Raw genomic sequence first — 12,934 nt, 5'->3', positions numbered from 1 at the left:
TGGCTACGCTCCATACAAATACTTTCAGAAACGACTTCCTGACACTTAAATCAGTACTCGATGTTAACAAATTTCTCTTCTTCAGAAACGCTTTCCTTGCCATTGCCAGTCTACATTTTATATCCTCTCTACTTCGACCATCATCAGTTATTTTGCTCCCCAAATAGCAAAACTCCTTTACTACTTTAAGTGTCGCATTTCCTAATCTAATTCCCTCTCCATCACCCGACTTAATTCGACTACATTCTATTATCCTCGTTTTGCTTTTGTTGATGTTCATCTTATACCCTCCTTTCATGACACTGTCCATTCCGTTCAACTGCTCTTCTAAGGCCTTTGCCGTCTCTGACAGAATTACAATGTCATCGGTGAACCTCAACTTTTTATTTCTTCTCCATGGATTTTAATATCTACTCCGAATTTTTCTTTAGTTTCCTTCACTGCCTGCTCAATATACAGATTGAATAACATCGGGGAGAGGCTACAACCCTGCCTTACTCCCTTCCCAACCACTGCTTCCCTTTCGAGCCCCTCGACTCTTAAAATTGCCATCTGGTTTCTGTACAAATCGTAAATAGCCTTTCGCTCCCTGTATTTTACCCCTGCCACCTTCAGAATTTGAAAGACAGTATTCCAGTCAACATTGTCAAAAGCTTTCTCTAAGTCTACAAATGCTAGAAACGTAGGTTTGCCTTTCCTTAATCTAGCTTCTAAGATAAGTCGTAGGGTCAATATTGTCTCACGTATTCCAATATTTCTACGGAATCCAAACTGATCTTCCCAGAGGACAGCTTCTACCAGTTTTTCCATTCGTCTGTAGAGAATACGCGTTAGTATTTTGCATCCGTGACTTATTAAACTGATTGTTCGGTAATTTTCGCATCTGTCAACACCTGCTTTCTTTGGGATCGGAATTATTAAATTCTTCTTGAAGTCTGAGGGTATTTCACCTGTCTCATACATCTTGCTCACAAGATGGTAAAGTTTTGTCAGGACTGGCTCTCCCAAGGCCGTTAGTATTTCTAATGGAATGTTGTCTACTCCCGGGGTCTTGTTTCGACTCAGGTCTTTCAGTGCTCTGTCAAACTCTTCACGCAGTATCGTATCTCCCATTTCATCTTCATCTACATCCTCTTCCATTTCCATAATATTGTCCTCAAGTACATTGCCCTTGTATAGACCCTCTATATACTCCTTCCACCTTTCTGCTTTCCCTTCTTTGCTTAGAACTGGGTTTCCATGTGAGCTCTTGATATTCATACAAGTGGTTTTCTTTTCTCCGAAGGTCTCTTTAATTTCCCTGTAGGCAGTATCTATCTTACCCCTAGTGAGATAACCCTCTAAATCCTTACATTTGTCCTCTAGCCATCCCTGCTTAGCCATTTTGCACTTCCTGTCGATCTTGTTTTTGAGACGTTTGTATTTCTTCATTAACTGCATTTTTATATTTTCTCCTTTCATCAATTAAATTCAGTATTTCTTCTGTTACCCAAGGATTTCTACTAGCCCTCATCTTTTTACCTACTAGGTCCTCTGCTGCCTTCACTACTTCATCTCTCAAAGCTACCCATTCTTCTCCTACTGTATTTCTTTCCCCCATTCCTGTCAATTGTTCCCTTATGCTCTCCCTGAAACTCTGTACAGCCTCTGGCTGTTTCAGTTTATTCAGGTCCCATCTCCTTAAATTCTCATCTTTTTGCAGTTTCTTCAGTTTCAATCTACAGTTCATAACCAATAGATTGTGATCAGAGTCCACATCTGTCCCTGGAAATGTCTTACAATTTAAAACCTGGTTCCTAAATCTCTGTCTTACCATTATGTAATCTATCTGAAACCTGTCAGTATCTCCAGGCTTCTTCCATGTATACAACCTTCTTTTATGATTCTTGAACAAAGTCTTAGCTATGATTAAGTTGTGCTCTGTGCAAAATTCTACTAGGTGGCTTCCTCTTTCATTTCTTAGCCCCAATCCATATTCACCTACTACGTTTCCTCCTCTCCCTTTTCCTACTACCGATTTACAGTCACCCATGACTATTAAATTTTCGTCTCCCTTCACTATCTGAGTAATTTGTTTTATTTCATCATACATTTCTTCAATTTCTTCGTCATCTGCAGAGCTAGTAGGCATATAAACTTGTACTACTGTAGTAGGCGTGGGCTTCGTGTCTATCCTGGCCACAATAATGCGTTCACTATGCTGTTTGTAGTAGCTTACCCGCACTCCTATTTTTTATTCATTATTAAACCGACTCCTGCATTACACCTATTTGATTTTGTATTTATAGCCCTGTATTAGGTATTTTGTATTTTGTATTTATAATCCTGTATTCACCTAACCAGAAATATATAAATCTCCATTGATATTTATACATTTCTCCCACCTCTCTGGCAGGCTATGAATGCCACGCCAAAACAACAGTCCTTGTTTTGAAGCGCACCAGTCAGCGAGCCGTTTCCGTACATCTCCATAAGAACTAAAGCGTTGTTCAGCTAGAGCGTGGACCAGTGATGCAAATAAATGAGAATCGGAAGGGGACAAGACTGGAGAATAAGCCGCATGAGCTGGTATTTCCCATTTGAACGCCTCGATCGTTTGCCTGACCCGTTTCGCTGTGTGCGACGGGGCGTTATCATGGAGCAATATGACTGTATGTTGTTTATTTTCCATATTCCGGTCGTTTCTCACGCAATGCTTGATTTAAAACTATCATTTGCTGTTGGTAGCGATTAGCATTAGTGGTTCCAAATGACACCCTTCTGATCCCCCCAAATACAGAGAATTGTCTTCTTTCCAAAGGGATTTGGCCTTGCAGTGGATGTCGATGGTTGGCCTGGATTCACGCATGATTTACGACGCTTAGGATTCTCAAAATATATTCGTTTTTCAACACCTGTTACTATTCGATGCAGAAACGACTTTTGTATCTGGCGAGCAGCATTTCACAAGTGGTCACTCGATTTGCTTGCTGTCTTTGATTCAGTTCATTCTGAACTCATTTTCCCGCTTTCTGCACCTTTCACATAGCTTGTAACCGAAGAGACAATGCTTTCTGCCTCACATTCAATTGTTCCACGAGTTACTGTTAAGTTCGAGTATCATCTTCATCCCATAAGGCCTGCAGTCCATCGTCTTCGGACTATTTTGGTGATTTCCAACGCTCGTCGTTCCTCATCCCAAATTACCACTTCCGAATTTTTTGAACCACTCGAAACACAGTGTTTCCCCAAGAGCGTGTTCGCCGGAAGCTTCGACAAGCATTCGATGCGATTCTGCAGCAGTTTTCTTCAAACGATAACAGAAAACCAATGCTGTCGTTCGCAGCCAAAAAACTGGACATGTTTACGGGTTTGAAACAGATACTGATGCATGGAACTTGGGTTACTGTGTGTTGCCATTCGTCGTCAGGAAGCATGTGGCGCTGCAGACGCTGTCTCACGGGCCCTACACTGGTGGCTAGCACCACCTGTAGGGAAATTCCGGTTTCATACTTCCACTCCTGATTTTCAAACTGATGATAAACAGCTCATGTGTTATTGAAGAGACTATATCACTCATATGGTGGTGACAACTTGGCCTTCGGAGCAGCAAAAGCATAAAAAATCTCTCATTATCTTTGATCTTCCTGGTGCCAGAACATTATGAAAACATGTCAGTTCCCAGTTACGCGGCTTAGTTTGCTTATGTGATTGCCGGTCATGAATGCCGTTCATGAAGACCTACTGGAACACAAAGATTTTCCAGTGATGATTAGAGCACATGTCGAATTCTTTACAATGGTCCAGCCCAACCCCTGCACAAAGAGACAGCGTACAGTAAAAATGAAATTGCTGTTCCAGTCACACATTCGGATTGCTTATAAAATTGCGAGTTCAGCAGTAACAGGCACGAGGATGCTCAAACGTTTATTAAAAGACGATCAAGTTAATTCACTTCATTACGCTATCAAAGTAATTTTCTCAAGTAATCTATAACTACAGATAACTTGCCTGCGCACGGGAATATCAGATGGTATGGACAGAGGAACCTCTGGGTTCATTTATAAGTTATTTCGTAAATGCCTCAAAATTGTGTAGAAAAGCAGCAGGTACAGTGGCCGTTGGTATCAAAAACCCACGCCAAGGCGACGATTTCGCGGAGGAACACCGGCCTCTCTGACATCGAAACTCCTGGAGCTACCCCAGTGACGTCAAACTGTGAGTGGGCGCCGAACTACCCGTCGGCTGAAAGTTTAAGCGACCGTGTGCAATCCGGCCATCGCTCATCTTGGCAGCAGGACCTATTGCTCTCAGACGAAGCATACGATGTCAATGACCCGAGATTCCAAAAGTACTTTGAGTGGCCGCTAGGGTCTTATTTCGTTTCATTGCTTAGTAGGCTCAATTCGTTGCAGTTCTTGGAAGGCTCAGTTTAGACAGTACTTCGTAGGCTGTATTTCGTGACCAGCAATCGCGCGGGAGTATCAGCCGCTTTGAGCTCCGTGTGTTCTTTTCCACTGTCACGGGAGCAACCAGACATCGTTACCTCCAGTTTTTATCACTGATACGTGGTACTCACTGGAATTAAGAAAAACGTGGAGGGGAGGACCCACTAATATAACTTTCTATTCACACAACCTGTTTATTTAACATTAAATAACCATAAATTTTTGTTTACAAAAAATTCCTTTGACCTTAAGCTTTTGCAAAAGAAATCAAAACAGCAGACAATATAAGAATGATTTCAAGGTGGCCGGACCTGCAGCCCGCCCGTTATCGCGTGAGGCAGCGATGTTTACTACCGCGCTGGACACAGTCTGTCTTATTAAATGCCCTTCTGCAACACATGAAAACTATTGAGCACCATTGATGACAAGAGTGATTCAATTACCGAAACAGCTGGCGTAACTTTTAATTTGAGAACTGTATGTCGAAAAGTTCGGGGTTAAGATGCTCACCTGTTCTTAGAGGTTAAACAGATTACGTTCAAATGGCTCTGAGCACTATTGGACTTAACATCAATGGTCATGAGTCCCCTAGAACTTAGAACTACTTAAACCTAACTAACCTAAGGACGTCACACAACACCCAGTCATCACGAGGCAGAGAAAATCCCTGACCCCGCCGGGAACCGAACCCGGGAACCCGGGCGTGGGAAGCGAGAAGGCTACCGCACGACCACGAGCTGCGGACTAAACAGATTAGGAAACAATATAATAATGATAAGGCTTACTTCAAAGCAACCAACCTCTTCGTTTCAATTGGCAACCAAGGTGCGACTGGATCCCAACCCGTCGCTTTTGACAATTTTATTTTGACTAAGGAGCTGGTGACAGTTGGCTGTTAATATTTTCAAGGTTAAACTGACTGTCAATTATGAAGACCGCTCTGAAGGAACGTCTTAAGCATTACTTGTGAGCACTTATTACAAGAGAACTGACTCGGCGGAACCACAATATCCAGCTAAAATACACCAATAATGACCCGGTATTTCAAACACAACAACGCACAGCTTAGTGTAAAAGGGTTGTTCAGATTATAACTAATGACTGAGAAATGGAATTACAATCAAAGAACTGAACCAGTTAAAAACTAAATTTAACCACAAGGTCCCTGTTTTTTATTTAGTTATTTATTTATTTTATTTTTTATTTTTTTACGGCAACCTGTGCCTTAGTACAATTGTTCCGGTTGTATATATGACCAGGAGCTGATTCATTAGAACATAAATGATCGGGTACAAACTAGAAAGGAAAGGCAATATATTAGCGGAACAAATTTTCAAATGACAGCTAGTGTCTCAGGAGAATACTACGGCCTATATTTACAACCAAAGAGCCGACAGAGTAAAATAAATATTGGAAATTTGTGGTGAGGACTATGGAACCAAACTGCTGAGGTCACCGGTCGCTAAACTTACGCCCTACTTAATCTAACTTAAACTAACTTATGCTAAGAACAACACACACACTCATGCCCGAGGGAGGACTCGAACCTCCGACGGGGGAAGCCGCGCGGACCGTGACATGGCGCCTGAGACCACGCCGCCACCCAGCAATGCTGGACCTAGTAAAACTCTGAGGGTCGAGTACAAACCAGAAAATAATGAGGACAAGTAGGCAATGACACAAATCACCACGATGATTACAGAATGTTACTCCCCTTTATGTGCAAGCAGTTCCATGGATCTACGGTACGTAGCAGCAGTTACTGAGTGGTGCCGTTGAAAGCCAGGTAGAAGAGGGCAGCCAGGCCATGAGCCGTCCGACACGAATGTTGTCAACCAATCGACGGGATGTTGTCTTGCTGCTTGTAGTCGACGCTGACCGCGGTATCTTCGCTTTGCGCAGGCCCTCCTTTCGCAGCTCGTCGCTTCGGCCGCTCGAACGTCGTGCCCGCCTCTTGTCGCGACGCTGCCGCCAATCCCCAAACTTGGTGCCTGCCTCTCGGGCCAGCGGACCCCATATACCGGATGATCAAAAAGTCAGTATAAATTTGAAAACTTAATAAACCACGGAATAATGTAGATATAGAGGTAAAAATTGACACACATGCTTGGAATGACATGGCGTTTTATTAGAAGAAAAAAAAAAGTTCACAAAATGTCCGACAGATGGCGCTGGACAGCAAAACGCCAGTGACTGCGCATGACAATCGTGTATAAAAGGAGCTGTAATGAGAGAGAGAATCAGATGCGCCAGCAGTCGCAGCATGTTGACGTTACCTGAAAGGGCGCTTTTAGTTAAGCTGTATTACCAGAATGGGGAATGTGCTAGTTCAGCGTTACGATCCTACCGTCATAGGAAGGGGATTCGAACGGGTAATGGACCGTTGACAAATGCAGCTGTGGTGAGAATGATTTCGGGTTGTTTAGACGATAAACCCCATAGTGGCCGACCGAGCACAAGGCGTAATGCTGCTGAGACAGTTCAGGAAGAAATGGAGACTGTTGCGGGTTCGTCTATGCACAGGGAAGTCAGCGCTCGTGCAGTCGCACGTCGCACCGGCATTCCATACACTACTGTTTGGTTGGCACTGAGGCGTACCCTCCGATGCTATCCATACAAAATAAATCGGCATCATGGCGATATTTGTGAAGCGGAGGGCATTTGTGGGGTGGGAGTTTCAAAAGATGGCGGAAGATGACGATAGGTTGAGTAACGTGTTGTGGACCGACGAAGCTCATTTCACGCTCCGAGGGTCGGTCAACGCCCACAACTGCAGAATTTTTGCTACCGAAAATCCTAGAACTGTCGTGGAAAGTCCATTGCATGACGAGAAAGTCACGGTATGGGTTGGATTTACCACATCTACCGTTATCGGGCCATTTTGCTTCGAGGAAATGCGTGATTCTGGCTCTTTAACTGCTACAGTGACGGGTGAGAGGTACGCCGATATGTTACAGAATCGCATCATCCCCAGCCTGGCTGATAAACACCTGCTGGAACGTACGATGTTTATGCAGGATGGCTCTAAACTACATATTGCTAGACGCGTGAAAGATCTCTTGCGCTCGTCTTTTGGTGATGGTCGTGTGCTCAGCCACCACTTTCGTCATGCTTGGCCTCCCAGGTCCCCAGACTCCGGTCCGTGCGATTATTGGCTTTGGGGTTACCTGAAGTCGCAAGTGTATCGTGATCGACCGACATCTCTAGGGATGCTGAAAGACAACATCCGACGCCAATGCCTCACCATAACTCCGGACATGCATTACAGTGCTGTTCACAACAATATTCCTTGACTACAGCTATTGTTGAGGAATGATGGTGGACATATTGAGCATTTCCTGTGAAGAACATCATCTTTGCTTTGTCTTACTTTGTTACGCTAATTATTGCTATTCTGATCAGATGAAGCGCCAAGCGTCAGACATTTTTTGAACTTTTGTATTTTTTTGGTTCTAATAAAACCCCATTTTATTCCAAGCATTTGTGTCAATGTGTACCTCTCTATCTACATTATTCCGTGATTTACTCAGTTTTCAATTTTATACTGACTTTTTGATCACCCGGTATATGTATCGGCAATCAAAGATTTTCTATGGACACAGCCCACAGAAACCATCTCTTCCTCACATACATTGACAATGGGGCCGCAAGAGGGATAGTCGATTCTACACCTGAGCCAGTGGCGCCAGACCGAACAGACTATTAATTCAATGGCGCCACGGCTCAATCACGTCATTCGCGGTAGAACGATCATAGCAAAGGCAACCGTGTTTAAGATGCAAGTATTCGGTTTGCTTCGCGAGAGATCAACCTCACGGTCTGATCGATGTTAAGTCGATAGTTCTCTTCTTGCTGCCTCTGTCTACGTGCTCGCATCATGTTCCCACACATGGATCCTCACAAGAACTTGTGATTCGGATCTTGGAGTTCATCTTTCTTAAGCTCTCTCTATGAACCGGAATAGTTATCGTTATCTGTGTCCGTTTTTTGTGTCTTTCCATGTACTTGTGGCCTGGCCCATAATAAGCCTGTGATCACCCGTGCAGCCCGAAATTGTGGACTGGCTAGTTACCATATACTTGTATCGATACTGCCTCTCATTTCAGTGTGTCTACGAGAATATGTTTTCTTTTAGCTGTCTGTTACTAGTCTGCAGTCTCCTGTTCTATTTATTAACCACTTAACTTCAGCCAGTTGTCGATATCCCTGCATTACGTGAAGCAGAATCTGACACCATCACGGTCCGGAGAGCAGCAGCTCGTCAGGTGAGGGTCTTCTGATCTGATGGTAGAGCAGACGATGAGAGGTTGAAATCATTCATTACTTTTATTTCGTTCCCTTCGAAGGCCAAAGAAACGATCAATCTACAGTACTAATAACAATGCACAACAAACACGTATCTCATACGAGGTGCATTCAAGGTCTAAGGCCTCCGATTTTTTTTCTACGGACTGGAAAGAGATAGAAACATGCGCATTGTTTTAAAATGAGGCCACGTTCATTGTCAATACGTCCCAGAGATGGCAGCACCGTACGGCAGATGGAATTTTACCGCCAGCGGCGAGAATGAGAACTGTTTTAAATACTTAAAATGGCGACATTTTCCTTACTTGAACAGCTTGCAATCATTCGTTTTCTGAATTTGCGTGGTGTGAAACCAATTGAAATTCATCGACAGTTGAAGTAGACATGTGGTGATGGAGTTATGGATGTGTCGAAAGTACGTTCATGGGTGCGACAGTTTAATGAAGGCAGAACATCGTGTGACAACAAACCGAAACAACCTCGGGCTCGCACAAGCCGGTCTGACGACATGATCGAGAAAGTGGAGAGAATTGTTTTGGGGGATCGCCGACTGACTGTTGAACAGATCGCCTCCAGAGTTGGCATTTCTGTAGGTTCTGTGCACACAATCCTGCATGGCGACCTGAAAATGCGAAAAGTGTCATCCAGGTGGGTGCCACGAATGCTGACGGACGACCACATGGCTGCCCGTGTGGCATGTTGCCAAGCAATGTTGACGCGCAACGACAGCACGAATGGGACTTTCTTTTCGTCAGTTGTGACAATGGATGAGACGTGGATGCCATTTTTCAATCCAGAAACAAAGTACCAGTCAGCTCAATGGAAGCACACAGATTCACCGCCACCAAAAAAATTTCGGGTAACCGCCAGAGCTGAAAAAATGATGGTGTCCATGTTCTGGGAGAGCGAGGGCGTAATCCTTACCCATTGCGTTCCAAAGGGCACTACGGTAACAGGTGCATCCTACGAAAATGTTTTGAAGAACAAATTCCTTCCTGCACAGCAACAAAAAAGTCCGGGAAGGGCTGCGCGTGTGCTGTTTCACCAAGACAACGCACCCGCGCATCGAGCTAACGTTACGCAACAGTTTCTTCGTGATAACAACTTTGAAGTGATTCCTCATGCTCCCTACTCACCTGACCTGGCTCCTAGTGACTTTTGGCTTTTTCCAACAGTGAAAGACACTCTCCGTGGCCGCACTTTCACCAGCCGTGCTGCTATTGCCTCAGCGATTTTCCAGTGGTCAAAACAGACTCCTAAAGAAGCCTTCGCCGCTGCCATGGAATCATGGCGTCAGCGTTGTGAAAAATGTGTACGTCTGCAGGGCGATTACGTAGAGAAGTAATGCCAGTTTTATCGATTTCGGGTGAGTAGTTAATTAGAAAAAAAATATCGGAGGCCTTAGAACTTGAATGCACCTCGTACAATAAAAATACAATGAAACTGAGGATACTGCTTACCGTTACACAATGAAACTGAGCATACTGCTTAACGTTAGTACGGAAATGGACAATAAAACAGCTACATGTTTAATCAAGTGTAAAGTGAGATAGAAACAATTTTCCCTCAGTAGGCGCTGATCTTGCTCCCTCCCCCCCCCCCCCCCCCTCCACCTGTTTATGGATATTAGAACATTCAATATCTATGTGAATAACCTCTTTCTACCCTGAAGGATTTATGCTTTGTAACATACAGTGTGAACATTAATAAAACCGATAAACTGCAGGGGTGGATTCCTGACTGGAAATGGAGGAAAAAAAGGTCCCATGAACATGTGTCCGGAAAGGCATCGTTACCACATTGGCGGCGTTGACGAATGACAGTTCTTCCTACCACGTGCCGTGTGTTCCTAGTTTGCTGCAGGCCGTGCGATTGACTCAGCCTACTGTAAGAAGCAGACTGGCCCGCAATTCATGTCGGGAACAGCCAAGCAGATGGAAACGGTCGAGAGGCAGCATGGCTATACCCAAACAAGTCCTTCACAGCCACCAATCACATGACATCATGTTAAGCCCTTTTTGGGTGTTTGTGCGATCATGGGTCCATTGAGACAGACGGACGTGCAGGGAGGCGGCGGACTGAGCGTACACCACATTTGGAGGATCGGGTTCTACAGGATATTCAGACGAACCCTAGTACAGGCTCCAGGCAAGTGGCCCGCTAACATGGTGTAAGCCAAAATACGATTACGTGTATGCTGCGTGACAACCGGTACTATCCCTATCACCTGCAACCCCATGAACACCACTTTGAACATCTGTTGTGTCGTTCATCGATGCAGCTGTATACTGTATTCCAGGACGATTTGTTGTCTTTGCACGTACACCGTCCATTTCAGGACAGATGTTCATACGAACTTGCTTCCTCCACTTAGTCAGGAATCCGTCCCTGCAGTTTGTGGTTTTGTGAACGTTTGCCCTGTGTAGAACTTCATTTATGCAAATGGTGCGTGAAATGACTAAAAAAATGTGGACTTAAGCTTTTTATTCTCCTGTGTCCTACAAACACGTTCCGGTTTCCGCAGGGCTGTTCAACAAGGCGACGTCTCTGCGCCGCCTGTTGCTCGCCGACAACCTTATAAGCGTGCTCCCGCCAGCCAGCAGTCTACCACAGCAGCCGGCGGTCATCGACCTCACATACAACCTCGTGCCGACTGCCGAAGACTTGGTCGCGCTTGGTGCATCGCGTGTGATTCTCGAGTACAACAGCTTCTGGTGCCGAGACAACATCTCAGCTTCAGAGCTCAGCAAATTGGACAGGCCACAGACATGTCGTTTGTTTCGGCGGCGGCCTAGCCGCTACGACCACCCCGCTGGTCGCGTCACGGTCACTGCGTCGGGACTCCTCAACGGTGGAGCCCCTGCAGTAGCCCACGATGCGACGATCGATTTTAGTACTACTGATTCTGTAACTACAGTATCTGTAAAACATGAAACCATCACTGAGTCACCACCTATTTCCGAAACAACAACTCCATCAACGACTTACATTGCTGGCTCAAAAGATCTAAATATAGACGGGGGTCATGTCACGCTCGATTCTGAATATACCACATCTGCGAGCACGATTCCTGCAAGCCAGAACGTTGCTGCCAGTAACTATGGATCAACCATAGACGTAAACGGTAGCACAGAACAACCGCAACGTACGTCAATTTTGACATCGTAGGAGATACAAAATCCCAAACAAGAGCATGATATTTCTGACTGAAAATATAAACTATTCCAAATGATCACAATGTCAGTGAAAGCAATGGAAACTGTAGTGTATAATCAACTAGTACCAGTTAAATGAGCACTGGGGCAACACATTAGCCCTAAAACCACATTACCAGTCTAAAATAAACTATTGTAAAAACCAAATATCAGTATCTTCGAAATTTACTGTCTGACCAGCTACATAATTACAAATGTCTAAATCGCTATCTTTACAGCCAAAAGCTCTAAATAAAGATCTTACTGCAATAATCTCTAGGAAAACTGCAAAATCTGGACAAAATCCGCATCGAGAGGTGTTGCAAAACAGCTAACCATGCAGTTATCAGCTTCAGTGTCAATGGTCTCAAAAAATTAAGATAAAAGAAAATGAATGTTCGTAGTAAAAGACGTAGAAACACCAAGCTTTAAATTACAGTGCTCGCAGCTGCCAGCTCTGAAGGTATAAACTGCCACATTTCTAACGTCAGTCTTGGAGGTGTGTGTACTAGTAGCACACGAGGTTTTTGCCCACTGTTAAAGAAGCTCCTAAACATATTGCTAATTAGAAATGATAGTCTTCAAATAACGAATCTTAAACTAGTCTGCAATAACTGTTATATCATTATAAGGTTACAAACTATTAAACTTGCAACTCTATGCTGTACAACTGCCAACAGTGCAAAAACATGAACTACCCCGCTAGTGCCAGAATTAAAAACGTAAGATGAGCTCTAACACTTGTATCATTATTTCCCATACTTTCCTTCGAATGATCTACGAATGGTATGTATAGATCCACAAGCTGCGACATGGTGGCGAACAGAACAATGATCTAGAAAGCGTACAATAAATTTCATTTATTTACGTCTATGATCATAAATTTATTAGGTTCTTAGATTACCAGTTTCACTCAGCGATGACCATCTTCAGATCTGCAGCAAAATATGGGAGATGAAAAATACGACTACTGGACAGTCTACATCTTAAAACAATACAGTAGGCCAC

At 44.1% G+C, this 12,934-nt stretch overlaps 1 protein-coding gene across 1 annotated transcript in view; it reads left to right on the top strand.

The window, feature by feature from the left end:
* LOC126184060 (prolargin-like) overlaps nucleotides 1-12,664 on the top strand; it is a 119,707-nt gene extending 107,043 nt beyond the window's left edge. The window contains exon 6 of the mRNA XM_049926424.1: nucleotides 11,257-12,664. Within this exon, the coding sequence (XP_049782381.1) occupies nucleotides 11,257-11,900 (644 nt within the window). The 3' untranslated portion in view covers nucleotides 11,901-12,664. The remainder of the gene's footprint in view (nucleotides 1-11,256) is intronic.
* Nucleotides 12,665-12,934: the final 270 nt, after the last annotated feature.

This window comes from Schistocerca cancellata, chromosome 1 (assembly GCF_023864275.1).
Source record: "Schistocerca cancellata isolate TAMUIC-IGC-003103 chromosome 1, iqSchCanc2.1, whole genome shotgun sequence".
Taxonomy (NCBI): Eukaryota; Metazoa; Arthropoda; class Insecta; order Orthoptera; family Acrididae; genus Schistocerca; species Schistocerca cancellata.
The sequence above is the reverse complement of the archived record's forward strand: the minus strand, read 5'-3'. Positions and strand labels throughout refer to the sequence as shown.